The 21011-nt window shown below is 44.4% G+C and overlaps 1 protein-coding gene across 1 annotated transcript; it reads left to right on the forward strand.

Moving 5' to 3' along the window:
- Positions 1-2452: 2452 nt before the first annotated feature.
- LOC306921142 (proteasome subunit beta type-5-like) lies at positions 2453-20696 on the forward strand. Its single transcript, XM_079498253.1, has 3 exons — positions 2453-2689; positions 6059-6365; positions 19667-20696. The coding sequence occupies exons 1-3, from the start codon at positions 2471-2473 to the stop codon at positions 19960-19962; spliced, it is 822 nt and encodes a 273-aa protein (XP_079354379.1). The 5' UTR covers positions 2453-2470; the 3' UTR covers positions 19963-20696.
- The last annotated feature ends 315 nt before the right edge of the window (positions 20697-21011 follow it).

The following is a 21011-nucleotide window of genomic DNA, read 5'->3' on the forward strand; positions in this document are numbered from 1 at the left end:
CACAGCTGCTGTCAGTGACCAAGCTGTTATACAAACGTGTGAGCCTGTCTGTCTCTCCTAACCTCGGCCCGAAGATAATCTATGTGTGCAGCGATGGATGGCAGTCAGATGCAGTACAGGGAGACGTCTTCTCTGTGGGATCAGTCAGGTTCTCCATCCATAGCATATGGATGTCAGTCAGATGCAGTACAGGGAGACGTCTTCTCTGTGGGATCAGTCAGGTTCTCCATCCATAGCATTATGGATCTTATACTTATGGAGTCCTGGGTCAAGCATTAAAGTGGAGCCTGAGATGCTCTCTCTCTCTGGCCAGAGAAGCTGTGTTCAGAGCCACACACAAGTATGCGTATTCAGGAAACAGCCTTTACTTATTTCACATCACAGACAAAGGATGGTGCCGTGCAGGCAATGGGAGGACCTTAAAGAGGAATATTATATTATTATGAAGATTATATTATATTATATTGAAGATGATAGAGGAAAGAAAAAGACTGATTGATAATATAGACATAGAGTATGAAAACTAAAAGAGAACGGCTCCAGTTGCAGGATATATATTTCTTTATTGCACCTGAGTGCTGCTGCTGTGTCGGGCTCTCCTTTTATGATAAATAGTTTGTTGTTCCCACTGATTTCATACATGTTACATTGTTTTTTCAAATATCTCTGTGGCAGGGACATGGCAATCCTTTATTGTGTGTTGTTCGATTTATAGCTGAGGCTATGGAAATAGCCAAGAGAGCAAATACCTCGACCTTATAAGACTTCACTGGAAAAGGGAGAACACCAAGTATCAAAACCCAAAAGATGAACTTAGAGTAATGTAAAAAACCTGAAAGGATTTTTTTGACACAAGACACAAGTTCTTAAAGTATTTCTCAGATTTCTTTAGTTTCTTTCTTCAGATTCAGAGCGTGTACAACGGTAAAGGATAGAGGAGAGAGAATTCTCCTAAGTGCTCTGAATGTCATCATATCATTTTGCACAAACATATATACTGAAAAACATGTCATTGATTAGGATTCAGCTGTCACATTTCAATAGGTTGAAAGGTCCCATCAGTGTAAGATGTCATCAGGCTGTCATGGGCGTCCGATGGTCTGAATCCTGTTTTCGACTTTAATCACGTTCCGTGATTAGGATTCTGTTGTTGTCCATTTATCTCATAGGGTGAGAGTGTATGTTTATCCTCATCTTTAAGAGCAAGGTTGTTGTCGTGTTGTTTTCCATGTTTCCATATTTCATCTTATTTCCCTTTTGGTATAATGACAATGACAATCTGGAGTGGGCGACAGCTGATAGTGGAATTAATACACACGCAGATATTGATATGACATCACTGTGTGACAGGGCAGTCCTGTTCACCAGATACAAGAAGATTTACAAGGTAAATAAAATATGAAACAATAAATCATAATGTAAGAAAATACCCATCATGTGTGTGTGTGTGTGTGTGTGTGTGTGTGTGTGTGTGTGTGCGTGTGCGTGTGCGTGTGCGTGTGCATGTGCGTGTGCGTGTGTGTGTGTGAGAGGGGGGGGGGGGGTAGAAAAGCTGAATAGAAGACTGGCCAAAGAACATTCCTCTACACTGTACAGGATCTTCGCACTGGTCAAAAAACAATTCTTTGCAGACCTATACCACAGAACCTCAAAGGCCCCAAACATCCCAAAACAAACTGGTCAGGCTACTACGTGGCCTAACTCTCAGAACCCACCTCACTCGCGCAGCCCGCTCATTTGATTAGGTTGTAATAGCTACTTGCAATGGGCCTGGGCTACAAGATTCCCTACCCACCATACCATGATGTACCCATAAACCCATGTCAAAATCACAAACAAAACAACACCAGAGGGAGTTCCACAAACCATGTTCAACCCAGATCCGGCTCAAACAAGGGGTTAAATTAATTTAGCTCCTATGCCACTAAAATGTGGAACGCCCTACCAACAGCCATTAAGAAATGTGAATCCCTAGCTCTCAAAGAGCACTTATACAGGCGGCTGCAGTTCGAAACTGGCCCTGTAAAAAAAAGCCCCCCCGGACCCCCCCCCCCCCTCTTTATTTCTAGTACTGTACATGTTTTCCTTTTTTTCTAACCGTGTAGCCTATATGATGATTTAGTGTTTTGCATACAGTACATTTGTTAGCCTGACACTGAATTTTCATTTCAGAACTTTTTTTTGTATGTATGTATGTATGTATGTATTCAGGGCTGGATTGATGAATTGAACATGGAGGACCTTTAGGTAAACAAGTTTTAGTGCTTTTTTCTGGTTTTATCCTCTTAGCAGATTTTGCAGCATTGTCCTGTACTTTAATTGTTTGAACTGTACTGTAAATACCTGTCACAATCTACCGAAACGACAGAGGGCGCTGTGTAGTTTTACCAGCATGATTCATCGAATTGTACATATTAATATAAACAGGCGGAAGCGTGTCATCCGTCATCATCATCATCATCAAACCAAGATGGCGCTCGCTAGTGTGTTGAGGAGTGATTATGCGGATTTTTCATTTGATAACCATAAACCGTTCGGTTTCGGCCTTGGACTCGGGAAGAGCGACGTGAGAGCGTCGCTGGGAGAAGAGCTCAGCTTCGCGGTTCAGACTTCTCTCAACTCGTCGGACGGAGAGGGAATCGAGAGGAAAATAGAGTTCCTCCATGGGACCACCACGCTAGCATTCAAGGTAAAGCAAGCTAATATAGCACAGTGGTTCCCAAAGGACCCCCAAATCAACATTTATTATGCCACGGACCCCCCATTTGAAAACATATGCCAGTGACCCCGATAACTGCGATAAGGGAGAATATGTACGGCTCTAGCAGTAGCAGCTAGCAGTGATTCCGAAACATATTAATGTCATGGACCCCCCCCCCCCCCCCCCCATCTATCTCTGGGACCCCCAAGTTATATTGTAAAATCAATGTTAATTTAACTTTGAGACCTAACGGGTCCATTTGGTTCCAATTGTACACTCTCAGAGTTACAGACCCCATAAGCCATAAGGGTCCATTTGGTTCCAAACTATAATTTAGCTGGGGACCCCCTGGAACTCCCTCAATGACCCCTGGGGGTCCCCGGACCCCACTTTGGGAATGGGAACTACTGATGTATACAAGTAAATAAACTAAGTATGTGTGCGATCATGATACTTGCTGTCTACGTCAGTGTGTTAAATTTGGTACTTGGTAGTTTGTGGTAAACACAAACATAGGTTTGCTATTAAATCCAACAAATCACGCTGTCATCACTATGAACTGAAAACTTCTCGTGTAAGCTACAATCCGGAATTTATGATAACGAATAACATGTTATTTTAGCAAATCTGTATGTTATATCTTAACACATGATATAACACAATACTACTGCATTTGGAAAAAAATATGTTTGGCTGGAGTAAAAATCCCCAACGAGGTGCTCTTTGGTACAAATTGATGCGTTAAAAGGGATGAGACCAAGGCACTCGTATCGATAATGCATAGCAAAAATTTACATCATCATCAAGAATGGTGGTCCCTTATTGGCCAAGGGTTCCCAACGACATACATATGCCGATTTGCTCAGACACATATGACGTAAATTCTCCATTTAAAGACATTAGTTCTCCGTTCATTGTCGGTGGCATTTTTGAGTGGTGTAAGCACTCCTATAGACAGCTATGTGTGTCCCTGCCTCCCTGGGTCTGTCCCTGGCTGTGTCCGAGCACGAAAGCTGGCTGGCTGTGTCCGAGCACGAAAATATATTTTGGTTGGATTCACAACCAAGTGTCACTGTTGCGCATCCACACACACACACACACACACACTAACACACACTACCTGTATGATGAGTTGGGGTGTTACAGTACAGTAGAGGGACCCCCTGGGGACCCCCACACGGTAACTGTAATTTCTCAACCATTGTGGACGCGGGCGGCTCGCCGGAACCAGGAACTTCCGTGGACCCCCACACGGAGGTGCACCACTCACTTCACAAGGGTGTGATTTTTAATGTTTGTTCAGACAGCACAAACATTAAAGTTGTGTATATAGGAGGGGCTAGCACCCCTCAAAAATACAACTATGTGTTGCAGCAACAATGCCTTCATCACATCAGGGTGACTAAAACAGACTACTGCAGTAGTTGGATGTGGTCTACTTCTCTGACATTGATAATTTTCGACTCACTAGCCCATTTTGGCCTGTCGAAATTAAAAAAAAATGTCTTCAAAATCCTGACAGTTTTCTGAAAAATCTCATGTTTCTGTATCAGTGGTGCATGTCAAGGACCCCCAAAAATATATGTAATTGGCCACCGCCCCACATCTGAAAATATGTTGTTCCAGGGACCTCCCCAGAAGCAAAGATTTGAGTTAAAATGTTCACTCTGTAATTATATATATTCAAAGATTTGAGGCAAATTTTCACGATTTTTCAAAAATAGCAGACCTACAAGTTCATAGCACGGCACCGAGTGCCCGAGCTATGAACGCTATGATCTGCGCTATGTAGGTGCTACCGCTGATACTAATGAAGGGAGGCTCTGTTCCATTCTGGTTTAAGAGAGTTAGGGTGTCATTCAACGTTGTCCCTGTTGAAACGGGTGGTACCGCCCGCAGGGCATTGAGGGATTTAAAATGAGGACTCTCACAGAAAGAAGGTTGCTCATAATATGTCAACAGTGATATAAATAGCTTTTCAATGTAATGGGACCCAGGGTGACATGATTGCGTCCTTTCTCAATTTAGTGAGTCTAAGGACGTAGGCTATAGAGAGGGTATGCGCATGCATAAAGTGAGTGGCAAATCGAGTGGCAAAGTGAGTTTAACGTCGTTTAATGCAATCGGATTGGACTTTTCTGTTTGGATGTATGGGCTGTCAAGGCCAGAAAAGTAGTTTTTTGCCACTCAGTAGGCGTTCCCGCATAACTTCCGGGTATGATGATGTCACGCGCATACTAGCCTCGGAAACCCAGACGTTTTCTTTTTCCAGGGAGAAAAAAAAGTCTGGGTCCGAGTCCACTTCAATTCGTCATAGAGTAGCGCAGACATCGCTCACTCTCTGCTGATTTATGATCGTCTTCACCTTTGTTAAATTGACACACACGCACACGTACACACACACTCCTCTCTCTCTCTGTCGCTCTTAAGTAATTAGTCTCGTGTCGCGCAGCTGCGCATAGTTTCTCCCGGCGGATCCTGCCGGGAGCTGCCTATGCCATAAAAAGCATAGGTGAGTTCCAGGCTACGCGCATAACCTCTATTTGCATCACTGTCAACGGTGGATTAAAAAGAAAACAAAGTTTGTAAGAGACTAAAGATGATAACCCAAGCTGTCCATAGAGGTGCAATATTGTTGAGTTTATAGCAGTTCAGTACAATCAGATGGGACTTTTCGGTCTCATGAATGGGACTGTCATTCATCGGAAGGAATTGCAACTTACTTAGAGATACGATAGCCTCTTAAGGATCGCAGCTTCAAACTTCATTGACGGCTGGACCACCTGACAAGTATCAGCAGTCAATGAATTGTATCGTAACAATACAGTATACCAGTGCTTTCCAACCTTGTTTTACTGGAGCCCCCTTCTTGCATGATGCATCAGACAAACTGGGACCCCCGGCCCCCACACCTAATTAGTGTAACTTATTTTATGAACTGAAAACGCCCGCCTTCCCTTTCCCCCCCAAAACAACGTGAAGCGAAATCTTCCATTACATCGCTCTAGTAAGTCTGATCTCCCTTTAGAATCATTAATATTGTAACCGACTCGAGATGCATGAAGTCAGAAATTAGAACAGAACATCGGCGTTCTGATCAATCTGCACGGAAGTAGCGTAGATTCAGAGAAAATAGGGAGTTTTGTCGGGCCGTATTAAATGGGTGCGCACTCAAAACAGGTTGGGAGGGGCTTTTAAAAAAAAATATCGATAAAGACCTGAAGATGTCTCAGGCACATCTCAGTGGTTTTATATGATAAGATGTGTGTGGACGTCCTGGGCATCAAATTTACCAACATAACCAAAATATTCAGCTCCTGTCTGTTTACCAACCACTATTCTGTATGTGTGTCTCAGTTCCAGCATGGTGTTATTGTCGCCGTGGACTCCAGGGCCACGGCCGGCTCCTACATCGCCTCTCAGACGGTGAAGAAGGTCATTGAAATCAACCCCTACCTCCTGGGCACCATGGCCGGAGGCGCCGCCGACTGCAGCTTCTGGGAGCGCCTGCTGGCTCGCCAGTGTCGCATCTACGAGCTTCGCAACAAGGAACGCATCTCGGTCGCGGCGGCCTCCAAGTTGCTGGCTAACATGGTCTACCAGTACAAAGGCATGGGCCTCAGCATGGGGACCATGGTGTGTGGCTGGGACAAGAGAGGGCCAGGTAAATGAAATGTGTATATGTATATATTAATAACACGTGTACAGTCATTCCCCCAGGACTTTTCTTTTGTTGGACCATTACTTGGGACAAGTCCTGAAAGTAGATAAAGAGAACCCAATTACGGAAACGAATGCCTACAAAGATCCTTTTCCATTGGGAGATGGCTGTCAGAGAATTGGAGTCTGAGAGAAACGGAGCACGCTGCCTCATTTGCATTCAGACAGTCCCTCATGCACGCTTCTCATGGGCACTTCAAACCGCTTGTCATGTTTATACACCCGGTGTCTGGCCGCTGATGCAAATTCACGCAAATTATGTGGACCACCACGCACACAAAACGAGGACAAGTACTGAAGGCTACATTAAAAACGAGAACACGATTCCGTTAAAAGAATAATATAGGGATTTATTTTATTCATTTTTTTATTATGATGAATTGTTTAATACAGCATACAGGAAAGAGTTATATTTTCATAATTACAGCCGTTTGTTTGGTCTCAACCACTTTTCTAACAGCGAGAGTTATATTTAATATCAATATTTAGAAAGAAATATAGATTTGAAAATATAATCACCCAGGTTTGGCACATGATATATGTTACGCTATATAAATATATATATATATATATATATATAATCCCACTCCACCGAGTATATTTTAGCTTCACCTAAATAAAATATGTGCAAAGCCTCTAGCAAATACTGTATGAAAAGCAACCTTTCTTATGCATTCATCTTTTCAGGCTACATTAATTTGTATTGATGTCCTGATTTGCTCTCTCATATCAGGTGCAGTCAAAGCGTATTTTAAATGATTGGGTTTGGCTGTTTTAAGCCTGATCCTTTGTTATATTTTAACCCGTTGTGCTCCTTCTACAGTACACTTATATCAGCTGCCTGTCATATCCTATTGGGTTACTTCAGGTCATCAAATAATATAGGTGTTTTCTGTTTAACTTTAACCCATTTCGGGCGGGAACCCCTTTTGGTGTTTTAACCATTCTGTTCCACTTTAGCTATTGAAAAAAGCTTATAGCTTGTAGGTCTGCTATTTTTTTAAATGGTGGGGGCGACTGTGGCTCAAGAGGTAGAGCAGGTCGTCCAATGATCCATGGGTCGGCGGTTCGAATCCCGGCTCCTCCTGGCTACATGTCGAAGTGTCCTTGGGCAAGACACTGAACCCCAAATTGCTCCCGATGTGCTGGTTGGTACCTTGCATGGCTTCCGCCGCAATCGGTGTATGAATGTGTGTGTGAATGGGTGAATGTAATGCACAATCTATGTAAAGCGCCTTGGATAAAGGCGCTATATAAATGCACCATTTACCATTTAAATGGTGAAAAGGTGGCGCTAATCTTTGAATATATATATTCTTTCAGAGCCAAAGTTTTTAACTCAAATCTTTGCTTCTGGATGGGGGGTGGTCCCTGGAACAACATATTTTCAGATGGGTGTCGACGGCCAAATACATATAATATTGGTGGTCCTTGACATGAAAATGGTTGAGAACCACTGACATAAAAACATGGGTTTTTTCAGAAAACAGTCAGAATTTACAAGACATTTGTAGAATCCTCCCCAGGTGGAAATGGGTTAAACAGCAGCACATCACTGGCATTCTCGTCAGTTGCACGATGCCAATGTTTGCTTTGACCAGGTGTTGATGTTGATGGATGCGCCTGTCCTGTTCTGTTCTATTATTGTTGAGACGTGCTAGAATTGATCTCCTGGTATTTTGATAGCCTTAATGCCAGCAGAGCACCCAATAATGTCAGGAATAGCTGATCAATTCCAAAGACGGATGACAAATGGACTGCTTGCGTGAATATAATTTAGTAATGATACAAAAATAAAACATGAACAGTGAGTGAATTATCTTTGAAATTTCACATTTCCAGGACAAAGCAAGGTCTTATGCACACGTGATCAGTTTAGATGGGTGCGTAGGCAGGGATCGGATATCTACAATACAATAATATTTCCAAAATATATTGAAGGTACACCTTTGACTTTACATTTTCTTAATATGGTTACTATCTTAACATAAACATACAGGCAGAATGAATTGGATTTTGATCCCCCGTCGATGCATTTGACAAATTTTATTTTCACCATTATTATGCTGGTGCTATGATTGAATCTCAGCAAAGTATGCAAAGCCATATGACTGTTACTTATGTAGGCCTATTTTATAACTAAAGTTACAGCTTAATTAATGAGAATTCAATTTAAACCCGTCGCTAATGAGCCATTGGCTACTGTACAAGTCTATCTAATATTGGCATGCCAGACCGGTATTATTGAATGGCAGTTCGGCCCATAAAAGCATTAGAGTTTCTTATAATGTTATCAATCAGTTTTATACTCTTTAAACATGCTTGGATGAGGTTGTTGACTGCACTGCTTCTTTTAAGAGTAATGCTTACAAAACCCATAAACCGACTAAGTGGAACAAGTGGCACTCTTAACGCGTTTGGGCAAACGGCCTTCTTCAGAGCAGACTAAAAAGGTTTTAGTGGTTACAAAACTCCTTCAAATGGTCATTACTAAAAGGACATTTACACTCTCGATTTCTCACCTTAAATGTTCTCTGAAGTAAAATGTTATGTCAATATAACGGTTTTAGCATAAATTCATTTGGAAGCTGGCTTAGTGGCTTTGATTAAAAATGCACAAAATGGCATTTCTGCTGTTAACCCATTTTGGGTGGGAACCCCTGTTAGCATTATGTTATGCTTTAGCTATTGAAAAATAGCAGGTATACAAGCTCATAGCGGGTTAATACAACCTCCGAAATCAGGTTTTGAGAACCTTATCTGAAACGGCGCATGTTGAAAAAAAATCCAGAACCTGTGAAATGCATCGAAACGTAGATGTCATTTTACTTTAATTATAGTCGAAAAGCAGCATAACAGGTCACCTGATGACAAATATTTCCTTATTTCTTGGATTTGCAATGAATGGGTGGTTAGAATGCAGTATTTAGATATAGATAGAGATAGATATATAGGGTGGTATCGGCCCGAGTGTAACCGATAGCAGTATCGGAACAACTCTAGTTGCCATACCGACTGACGGAGCCACAAGAACATCAACATTTGTCAGTGTTTCATTAAACTGGAGCAGGGGTTCTCAACCCGTGGGTCGCGACCCCTCGGGGGGGTCGCCAAATTATTTTAGGGGGTCCCCAAATTATTTTCAAAAAAAATATATATATATATTTTCACGATTTTCTAAAAATAGCAGACCTACAAGCTCATAGCGCGCCACCGAGTGGCGCGCTACGAGCTTGTAGGTCTGCTATTTTTCAATAGCTAAATTATAACATAATGCTTAAAACACAAAGGGGTTCCCGCCCAAAATGGTTTAAGGTTATTGTAGCAGTCAATTTATATTGGGGGTCGGGAGGGGGCGGGGGTCCCGAGACATTGCCAAAGCATTTCCGGGGGTCCCCGGCCAAAAACGTTGAGAACCCCTGAACTGGAGCATCTGCCAGTCGCACCGCATCGGACCTTAGTTTCAACTTTTCAAATATTTGAGCTGCCTTTTAATCACTAAAAACCCTAGTAAAACATTTACAAAGAATTATATATCTGACTACAACATGTCGTAAGCTTGCAGATTGGCCTTTTTCTTTTGCTATTATGGCACAAAATAGGGACTCTTGTGTTGAAAGTGGTTTAAATAATTCTGCTTTATCTCCAGACAATTGCAATATCCGTCTGCTGTGTGCTCAGAACCACTGACTCGTGAACTCCTTTTGATGTGCCTTCATGTATAAATTTGTTTTAACACTATTGGATCAAATAGTGGAAGCGGAATTCAAATTGGGTTCCAAAGATCACACCCGTGTGAAGTGAGGGGCGCGAATATATTAAAGTCTAACTCATGTTCTAAAAATGTCTTCTACATCCAGTTTTCTGAAAAAGCTATGTTTCTATGTCAGTCGTTCTTCGATTTTTCAAAAAATAGCAGATCTACAAGCTCGTAGCGCGCCACTCGGTGGCGCGCTATGAGCTTGTAGATCTGCTATTTTTCAATAGCTTAAAGCATAACATAATGCTAACACCAAAAGGGGTTCCTGCCCAAAATGGGTTAAATTGGACTACTATCTAAATCTATATTATGGTGCATTGTGATCCTGTAAATCTGATATTTTTCAATTGTGTGAACTTCAATTACTTGGAAACCGTAACCCTGCATTTTGAGAATTTACTTAAGAAAAGACATTTGTAGAATCGTCCTGTAGACTGCAGTTGTGGTGTTCTCCCACTAGATGGCACCAGCATCACAGGCCCTCTCACAAGGTAATGCCATTTTGTACCGTGAGCTGTTATTTATTTTTATTTATTTTTGGATTTCATGCAGTCAGAGGCCGTACATCTCGTGAGGTGTGCTTAACCCATTTTGGGCGGGAACCCCTTTTGGTGTTTTAAACATTGTTATAATTTAGCTATTGAAAAATAGCAGATCTACAAGCTCATAGCGCGCCACCGAGTGGCACGCTACGAGCTTGTAGGTCTGCTATTTTTGAAAAATCGTGAAAATATTTATTTCAGAAAACTGGAGGATTTAGAAGATATTTTTTTTTAAATTTCGAGGTCAGGCCAAAATGGGTTAAAGAGGCTGCCACTGTGACACGGTAATGGGAAATCGATGCGTCTGGGACCGTGGGCCAGCGAGAGAGAGGGAGAGAGAGTGTGCGATGATGGACGTAGGGTCTTAGCCCTGGACAATTGGGTCGCATGCATAATGCTGGCGCCCGCGCCGTGATCGATGGCTGCTTTGTTCGGGACGCCAGCGTGGCCTGAGTGAACAATAACACGGCCCCTCTGGACTGCCAGAAGACGTAAATGACACGTGTTAAATCCTGGGCAATCAATCGTGGGATATAATGATCCCAGTATATATGGGTTCAAATGGAGCCGAGGCCCTGCGTTGGCCTCCACGACGCTCGGTGATTGAATGGAGAGGTAAATGTCGTGTAAATGAAATCAATCGCGATTAACCCATTTTGGGCGGGAACCCCTTTTGGTGTTCTAAGCATTATGTTATGCTTTAGCTGTTGAAAAATAGCAGATCTACAAGCTCATAGCGCGCCACCGAGTGGCGCGCTATGAACTTGTAGGCCTGCTATTTTTGAAAAATCGTAAAAATGCGGCACAAATCTTTGAATATATATTCTTTCAGAGCGAACGTTGTTTTTATTTCGACGTCAGGCCTACATGGATTAAAGAGAGAAGCTCATTAGCTGCAGCTACAATCATGTCAAGAGCAGTTATTTCCCCTGATGGAGTGTCTTTACGTGGCACCACCAGATATAAATCTAATAACGGGCACGCTTTGAGGAGCCTGACAAATATCGCTCTAAGTAATAACGTTAACCCATTCTGGACGCAAACCCCTTTTGGTGTTTTAACTAAGCATTATGTTATACTTTAGCTATTGAAAAATAGCAGATCTACAAGCTCGTAGCGCGCCACCGAGTTGCTCGCTACGAGCTTGTAGGTCTGCTATTTTTGAAAAATCTTAAAAATGCGGCACAAATTGTGCCATAGTCTCTCGAGACTGAAGGCCGCTACTACAGAGCGAACGTTTTTTTTATCTTGGCGTCGGGCCTAAATGGGTTAAATTCTATGACACTAGTAATCAGGGCCCGGTTAGTGGCTGCCAGCCCAATATCAACTTGGCTGTGGTGGGAGAGTGAGAGATGACTGTGTGTCAGTCAGTCTGTCAGGCACTTGGCTGTGGTGGGAGAGGCAGAGATGACTGTGTGTCTGTCAGGCACTTTGCTGTGGAGGGAGAGGCAGAGATGACTGTGTGTCAGTCAGGCACTTGGCTGTGGTGGGAGAGGCAGAGATGACTGTGTGTCTGTCAGTCTGTCAGGCACTTTGCTGTGGAGGGAGAGGCAGAGATGACTGTGTGTCTGTCAGTCTGTCAGGCACTTTGCTGTGGAGGGAGAGGCAGAGATGACTGTGTGTCTGTCAGTCTGTCAGGCACTTGGCTGTGGAGGGAGAGGCAGAGATGACTGTCTGTCAGGCACTTGGCTGTGGAGGGAGAGGCAGAGATGACTGTGTGTCTGTCAGTCTGTCAGGCACTTGGCTGTGGAGGGAGAGGCAGAGATGACTGTGTCTGTCAGGCACTTGGCTGTGGAGGGAGAGGCAGAGATGACTGTGTCTGTCAGGCACTTTGCTGTGGAGGGAGAGGCAGAGATGACTGTGTGTCAGTCAGGCACTTGGCTGTGGTGGGAGAGGCAGAGATGACTGTGTGTCTGTCAGTCTGTCAGGCACTTGGCTGTGGAGGGAGAGGCAGAGATGACTGTGTGTCAGTCTGTCAGGCACTTGGCTGTGGAGGGAGAGGCAGAGATGACTGCGTGTCTGTCAGTCTGTCAGGCACTTGGCTGTGGAGGGAGAGGCAGAGATGACTGTGTGTCTGTCAGGCACTTGGCTGTGGAGGGAGAGGCAGAGATGACTGTGTCTGTCAGGTACTTGGCTGTGGTGGGAGAGGCAGAGATGACTGTGTCTGTCAGGTACTTGGCTGTGGTGGGAGAGGCAGAGATGACTGTGTGTCAGTCAGGCACTTGGTTGTGGTGGGAGAGGCAGAGATGACTGTGTCTGTCAGTCTGTCAGGCACTTGGCTGTGGAGGGAGAGGCAGAGATGACTGCGTGTCTGTCGGGCACTTGTGGTGCAGACAGTGCCCTCTGCCGCTTGACATTGTGAGGACATAAAATTGGCCTGTCAAATAGCATTATGTGATTAAAGGGAGATTTCAACGCTGGAAAAAACCTGCAGTCACTCAATGTTAATAGTATTTGTAGTAGATGACAGTAGCATAATTTGAAATGGCCAGAAGAATGATGAAGTCTGTGTTGGATTGACTGGATTGCGGAATTCCTACAATGCCCATAATGCTTTGGTGCACTGCCCTCTCCGTGTGGAGAGGGGGGAGGCTGCGTGGAGGTGTGACTTGTAGTCCAGGAAAGGAAGTGAGACCACATTTTTAAATTTTGGTCATGATCATGGTGTTGTGACTAAAATATCTGAAAACACATTACATACAAAAACCCCAGTCCTAAACATCATTAACCCATTTTGGGCGTGAACACCTTTTGGTGTTTCAAGCATTCTGTTATACTTTAGCTATTGAAAAATAGCAGATCTACAGGCTCATAGCGCGAACTTGTAGTTCTGCTATTTTTGAAAAATCGTAAAAATGTGGCACAAATCTTCGAATAGATATATATTCAGAGCGGATGTTTCTTTTTTTTATTTCGACGTCAGGCCAAATGGGTTAAAATAAGATCTGGTTGCAAAAGGGGTGAAGCGGCCCTTTAGGTAGGGACCCCAAAGGGGAAGCAGTAGCCCTACCAAGAGGAGAGAGAAGTCAGCATAAGAGTGTAATGTAACACATAATGGCGGTCAAATCTTCCAGCGGCATGCCGTGACCACATCGTTGGTCGAGGCATGGTGGATAAACACAGGTCACCGCTGCTCCCTGGTGAAGCCAATGAACACCTGCCACCAGGCGTGGCAGGTGCACGCCGTGCACGGCAGGCATCTTGATGTGTTCAAGGTTTTCTTTCTTTTTTTCCCCCTCCGTTATTTCTTTCCTCCTCCTGTGTTCAGACAGACTGCTTCCCTTGCTTTCACTCCAGAGCCGGCAGCGTGTATATGTCGTGGTGCTGAGAAGGACAGGCACAGACCCCTATTGATGCGTGTGTATGTCGTGGTGCTGAGAAGGACAGGCACAGACCCCTATTGATGCGTGTGTATGTCGTGGTGCTGAGAAGGACAGGCACAGACCCCTATTGATGCGTGTGTATGTCGTGGTGCTGAGAAGGACAGGCACAGACCCCTATTGATGCGTGTGTATGTCGTGGTGCTGAGAAGGACAGGCACAGACCCCTATTGATGCGTGTGTATGTCGTGGTGCTGAGAAGGACAGGCACAGACCCCTATTGATGCGTGTGTATGTCGTGGTGCTGAGAAGGACAGGCACAGACCCCTATTGATGCGTGTGTATGTCGTGGTGCTGAGAAGGACAGGCACAGACCCCTATTGATGCCAGCCAGCCATGCGTTGCCCCCTGAGCCTCACCTAGCTCTGAAAGCTGTCAGTCCAGCCGGTCTGAGCCAGCCAGCCAGCCAGCCAGCCGCAGAAAGCTGATGTTTGAGGAAGGAGGGGGAGGGAAGGGGCTCTTAACCCATTTAGGACTTATGTCAGTGGTGCTCAACCTTTTTCACGTCAAGGACTCCTGGAATTATCTGTATTTGGCCGCGGACCCCCCCCATCTAAAAAATTTCTTCCAGGGACCCCCCCAGAAGCAAGGATTTTAGTTTAAAAAAAAAACGTTCGCTCTGAAAGAATATATATTCGAAGATGTGCGCCACATTTTCACGATTTTTCAAAAATAGCAGATCTACAAGCCTGTAGCACGGCACTTCGGTGCCGTGCTACGGGCTTGTAGATCTGCTATTTTTCTATAGCTAAAGTATAAACATCACGCTTTTTTAAAACACCAAAAGGCGTTCCCGTCCTGAAGGGGTTAAACCACCTGTCACTCCACTGTGATGGAGTGGAAGCAGCCTTTTTTCCTGCCACTGCTAGAATGTTCCGCCATCCATGAAGTCACCTCTGCTTTAACACCTTTTGGGTGGGAACCCTTTTGGTGTTTAAAACACTGTTAAAATGTAGCTATTGAAAAATAGCAGATCTACAAGCTCATTTTTTTAAATCGTGAAAATGTGGCACAAATCTTTGAATATATATTCTTTCAGAGCAAACGTTTTTAACTCAAATCTTTGCTTCTGGGGGCTCCCTGGAACAACATATTTTCAGATGGAGGTCGGCGGTCAATTACATATATTTTTTGGGGTCCTTGACATGAAATATTGAGCACCACTGATACAGAAACATGGGTATTTCAGAAAACTGTCAGGATTTAGAAGACATTTTTGAAATATCGACGTCAGGCCTAAATGGGTTAATGTGGGCGCCGCCGGCCCGGCCCTCGTGGATTTCTAGCCCCTGAAGTATTCGCTGATGTGTTCACTTTACCTTGTATGTATCCGTCTCTTCTGTCGCTGCCCGTTGTGTAATAATGCCTATAAGCCTGCTTAGCAGGACCACTTTACCGTGTATGTATCCGTTTTGTAATGCATATAAGCCTGTCCACTTTTGGGGCTCTACAAAACCTCCAGGTGTGCCGAATGAATGGATGAATGGATGGATACGTGGTTTGCTCCATCACGCAACTACACTTAGTTCCTCCCCGTCCCCCGTCTCCCCCCAACTGGAGAGTCTTCATCCTCCTCCTCTCACCACCAGAAGCCATGCCACTCCTCACGAGAGCCTGCATTTAGAACTCTCACTCTCTCTCTGCCCGTTTATGTTCTTAAACCAGTCATTCACGGTTTTCAAGAGGAGAAGACAGGTACCTATATTTGGACCCCCCCCCCCCCCCCATGTACAGGCAAGTGCTGAGCCATTATAATGTTGAGCTAACAACACGCGGCGCAAGTTGAAAGTGAGGAAGGAGAGGAAAAACAAGTGGCTTTTTTTTCTTAATAGACTGCCTCTGGGCTTAGAGTGGAGAAACTGTGCTACGTATGATGTGCAATCTGAAGGCCTCCGAAGGGATTTTTCTGTTCTATGCGAATGAACAGCACGGCAAGCTATGGGACGTATTGGATTATTTTTTCTTGGTATAATGCTTGGCCACCTGTTGAGAGAGAGAGTGTGTGTGTGTGTGTCTGTGTGTCTGTCTGTTTGCATGTGTGGCCATGAGTGAGTGTCTTTTGTTGCAGGCTTTGCCTTGTGACTGCGGTTGGAAAAAGCATGCCTTTTCGCAGTGCTGCCTATTCACTCTCTGCAGGCTGTGCTGTGGGCGACTGAGTGCACAGGCTGCCACTAGTCACTCACTCTGCGTCGGCCTGCAAATGGGCTCTTGTTGTGAGTCACTCATGGCATGGAACAAAATGTCGTGCACGCATGGCGTGCACAAGGCATGGCCCACTGCAGACCGGAGGATACTGTATGTATGTGGCGATGAAGAAAGTTCTGTTCTAAATAGGCATGTAACGATATATCGATATTAATCCCGACGATATGAATCGATTCATTGAAATTAAAAAATTAGATTTTTTTTTTGAGGAGGCTAGTGTGTGATGTGAAATGTGAGCTTTAGTCATATTCCATATGTGCTTTTTTTATTCAAGTGCTTTTGGAGAGGAATGATAATCACTTTCAGTAGTAGAGCACTGTAGAGGGGAGCTGTGTGTGTCTGTGTCTGTGCCCAGGTGATGATGGTCGTTGATGCTCATCAAGGAAGGCAATTATGTTTCTGCACTGTCAAAAGTAATGCTACTTTTTTTGCAATGTAGTTAAACAAAAAATCTCAGGGGAAGATAAATTATATAAAATTAAAAAAACAGAATTTTTTCTTTAAAATATATATATTTTTTTAATATCGTGAAGAATCGTATCGTGAACCTCATATCGTGATACGAATCGTATCATGAGTTGAGTGAATCGTTACATGCCTAGTTCTAAATATTAGAGCCTGACTGACCACTGAGTCCATTATTTTACTTTTTAATTATGCAGCTGATATGTCCTGATATTTAATGCTTTATAATGTTTCAAAAATAGCAGCTCTACACAGGCTATTTTTGAACAATTTTGTATAGGGCTTAAGTGGTTAAATAAATTAAAGTTCATTGTGTATGTGTGTAATTCTTTTGCTTGTTCATTCTATAATATAGAGTTGAATACATACATTTTTCATATATTTATTAAAGTATGTTCTATATACTAAATCAAATCTATCAAAAGGTTGTTTACTTTTATTTATTCTTTTGTACAAGTTAAATGTTCTCAAAAAAAATTTATTTATGTTTTTTTTCTCTCAAATTGACTTAAAGAATTTTCTTTCCGGTTGAAACATCCGTAATCTGTAGGAAAATCTAAATTGGACCCAAAACCTGCCATGGTGTCAGGCTCTAGTAAATGTAAGGGCAGGTGTGTGTTTTCGTCGACTAATACTATGACGTAGGCCACGTACCGCGACGCCTACAGCGGCGGCCAGGTCAACCTCTACCACGTGCACAGCGAGGGCTGGACCCGGGTCTCCCAGGAGGATGTGCTCGTGTTGCAGTACAAGCCTCAGGCGTAGCGGGGCGGGTAGCGAGAGGATTTGGAGGAGGGTGGGTGGTGGGGGGTTAGTTTAAGCAGTTAGGACAGGTGGAAGGGCATCTCGTTGTTTTCTCTATTGGGCTATATGCACACACGCCATTTTGGAAAGAACTCAAGGTGTCACCGATGATGCTAATGTTCCATTCTGGTCAAACAGAGTCAGGGTGCTGCTGTTGTGTCATGTTGGCTCACTGGAAACACTCTGCTACACCAGTGGGTCTCAAAAGTGTCTGTTTGTTGACTACCTTTTTTCACTGACAAACTACATAAAAACTAAGCCATGATGACTAAAACTGACTAAATATACTGTTTTTGTCGTCAAATAAAAACTAAACTAAAATGTTAGGAAGGGACTAGTGGACAAGAAATCCAGTATAAGTCATTTTACAATTGGTTGCATGCTGAAAATAGCAGATCTACAAGCTCAAAACGTGTCGACGCGTTGTGAGCTTGTAGATCGGCTGTGTAAAAACAGCCATTGCAACGAATACATTTTTAGACGACTAAAATCTTATGATATTTAGTCGACTAAGACTAGACTAACACTAAAGCATTCCAGGTGACTAAAATGTGACCTGAAAGTAAATAAACTATTCAAGAGACTATGACTAAAACTAAAATAGGAACTTTCTGCCAAAAACAACACTGCGTGTGACTGTGCGTGTGCGTGCGTGCGTGCGTGCGTGCGTGCGTGCGTGCGTGCGTGCGTGCGTGCGTGCGCACTGGTGTGTGCACTGGTGTGTGCACTGGTGTGTGTGTGTGTGACTGTGCGTGTGCATGCATGCGTGTGCACTGGTGTGTGTACCCGTAGCAATGTCAGGAGAGATGAGTTCTTGTATTCCGTGGAGTTTTCCTCAGCATCCTTCCTTCCCCCGAGGTGTAAGGCAAGGCAGGGTCACCTGCTCCTCGGCTCAGGTTTCAGGTCGATAGTTAATTTGGGGTGTGTTTGCAGCAGATCAATATGGCCTGGAGCAGGGCCCCGGGGCCGGTGCTGTAGTGTGTCGAGTAGTCGAGTAGTGGGCCCCCCGTCCGTCCGTCCGTCCATGCCTCGCCTCGTCAGCAGGTCTGCACCGTCGGCCTCGTTATACTCAGGATAGGAGGCAGCTGTTCATATCTGGCCCGGCCTTGTTTCACTCTATAGCACATTGAGACCCGAGTCACCACATTCTACAAAATGTCTTCTAGATCCTGACAGTTTTCTGAAAAACATATCCGTGCCGTGGTGCTCAAACTTGCTAAAATTACCCAGAATTATCAGCTGTGGACCCCCATCTTGTTCCAGGGGACCCCCCCCCCCCCCCCCCCAAGAAGCAAATAATTGAGTGAAAAACGTTCGCTGTGAAAGAATATATATTCAAAGGTTGGCGCCACATTTTCATGATTTTTCAAAAATGGCAGATCTACAAGCTCGTCTGTGCCGCACTACGAGCTTGTAGATCTGCGCTCCAGGTCTTAATGGGCTATAGGAGAGGATACAGCTGTTCGTGTTCTTCCTCTGGAGGACATGTACGTGTGTCCTTCGTGCGTGAGTTTGTTTTAAAAAAAGAAGATAAAAAGTCTGTGTGTGTGGTGCATGTCCTGTGCTAGGGCATTTAAATATACGCCATCTCAGTTTTTTCCAGTTTTCTTTTCCCCCACAGACACGTGGAGCGGCAGTGGCTCAGGGGTAGAGTGACCGTTAAGAGCGTCTGATGGGAATCGCGAGGTTCCCATTTCGATCCCGGGCTCCCCCAGAGTTGGTGTTGAAGTGTCCTTGGAACCAAATGGACCCATTAGGGTTCCATTTGTACACTCTCAGAGTTAAATTAACATTGATTTTACAATATAAAACGGAGTCCCAGAGATATAGACTAATGCATGTCAAACTGGGGGGGTCCTTGAAATTAAACGGGTTGAGAATCACTGCTACAGCCGGAACAAATCTTGTCTTATGGGGGGTCCCTGGCGTATCTCTTCTAATTGGGGGACCGCGGAGCTAATTAGTGTCAACTTAGGGGTCTTGGACATGAAAACGTTTGGGGAACCACTAGCTTTGCAACCATTTTGACCATGTTGTACCTTCTCTCTCTCTCCTTCTCTCTATCCTTCTCTCTCTCTCTCTGCTACAGGACTGTACTACGTGGACTCTGAGGGGAACCGTGTGTGCGGCGACCTGTTCGCCGTGGGCTCGGGCTCCATGTACGCCTACGGCGTGGTGGACACGGGCCTCCGGAAGGAGGAGGGGCTGACGGTGGAGGAGGCGTGCGAGCTGGGCCGCCGCGCCATCTACCAGGCCACGTACCGCGACGCCTACAGCGGCGGCCAGGTCAACCTCTACCACGTGCACAGTGAGGGCTGGACCCGGGTCTCCCAGGAGGACGTGCTCGTGTTGCATCAGCAGTACAAGCCTCAGCCTCAGGCGTAGCGGGGCGGGGTAGCGAGAGGATGAGGAGGAGGGTGGGTGGTCGTGTGGGGGGGATTTGTCCGGGGGGTTAGTTTAAGCAGTTAGGACAGGTGGAAGGGCATCTTGTTGTTTTCTCTTTTGGGCTATATGCACACACGCCATTTTGGAAAGAACTCAAGGTGTCACCGATGATGCTAATGAAGGCTCTGTTCCATTCTGGTCAAACAGAGCCAGGGTGCTGCTATTGTGTCATGTTGGCTCACTGGATACACTCTGATACACCAGTGGGTCTCAAAGTGTCCTTGAGTCTCAGAAATGGCCCCGTATGTATGTATGGGTGTGTAACTCTGAGAGTTATGGGGGTCCTTGAAATTAAAAAAGTTTGAGAACCACCAGCACACTAAAGCCTATTGGTATCATCAGTAACACCTATGAAGGAAATAGGAAGAATATCCTGTGTGCATAGAGCCCATTGAGTTCAGTTATCACGTTAAACATTGTGTTGAATGGGAGGCGTTGTTGGGCTATATGGAGAACACTTGTCTATTTAATTCAAGAGTTTCTTTAGCCCCCCCCCCACAGTACAATGTTGGCTTCAGTTCTTACCTGTGGGGGTCTCTCTCTATACTAGAATGCCTCAAGTTAACTTTTCAAGTTCATTCATTCCACTCTGATCCATAGCCTGAAGAAAGCCTGTGTTCTTTATCAATAAAAAATGTTCATGTTTTTTTTGGAGAAGAAATGTGTGTTTCATTTTGTTTCTGCTAATGTTGCTCTGTTCTACCTTGAGGATAGATACAAAACTTTATACCACATTTCATTCTGAATACGCTGACGACTGACGAGGCATATTGTATTCTCGGTCTCCCTCAGATGTCTTTTTATTTACATTTCTGTCATCTGTTCCCCCAGCTGTTGGGACGCGGAGATAAAGAAATCCAGAGCTCCCCTTCATCTCCTTTTATATGTTCACCATTTATTAGCAGGGGGAATGGTACTGTCTAAATAGTGCTATTTAATTGGCAATTGCATTCTAGCAGGCAGTAATTGTGCCTTTTCAATTGTAACGG

Source organism: Electrona antarctica (genome assembly GCF_951216825.1).
Source record: "Electrona antarctica genome assembly, chromosome: 1".
NCBI classification, from domain to species: domain Eukaryota; kingdom Metazoa; phylum Chordata; class Actinopteri; order Myctophiformes; family Myctophidae; genus Electrona; species Electrona antarctica.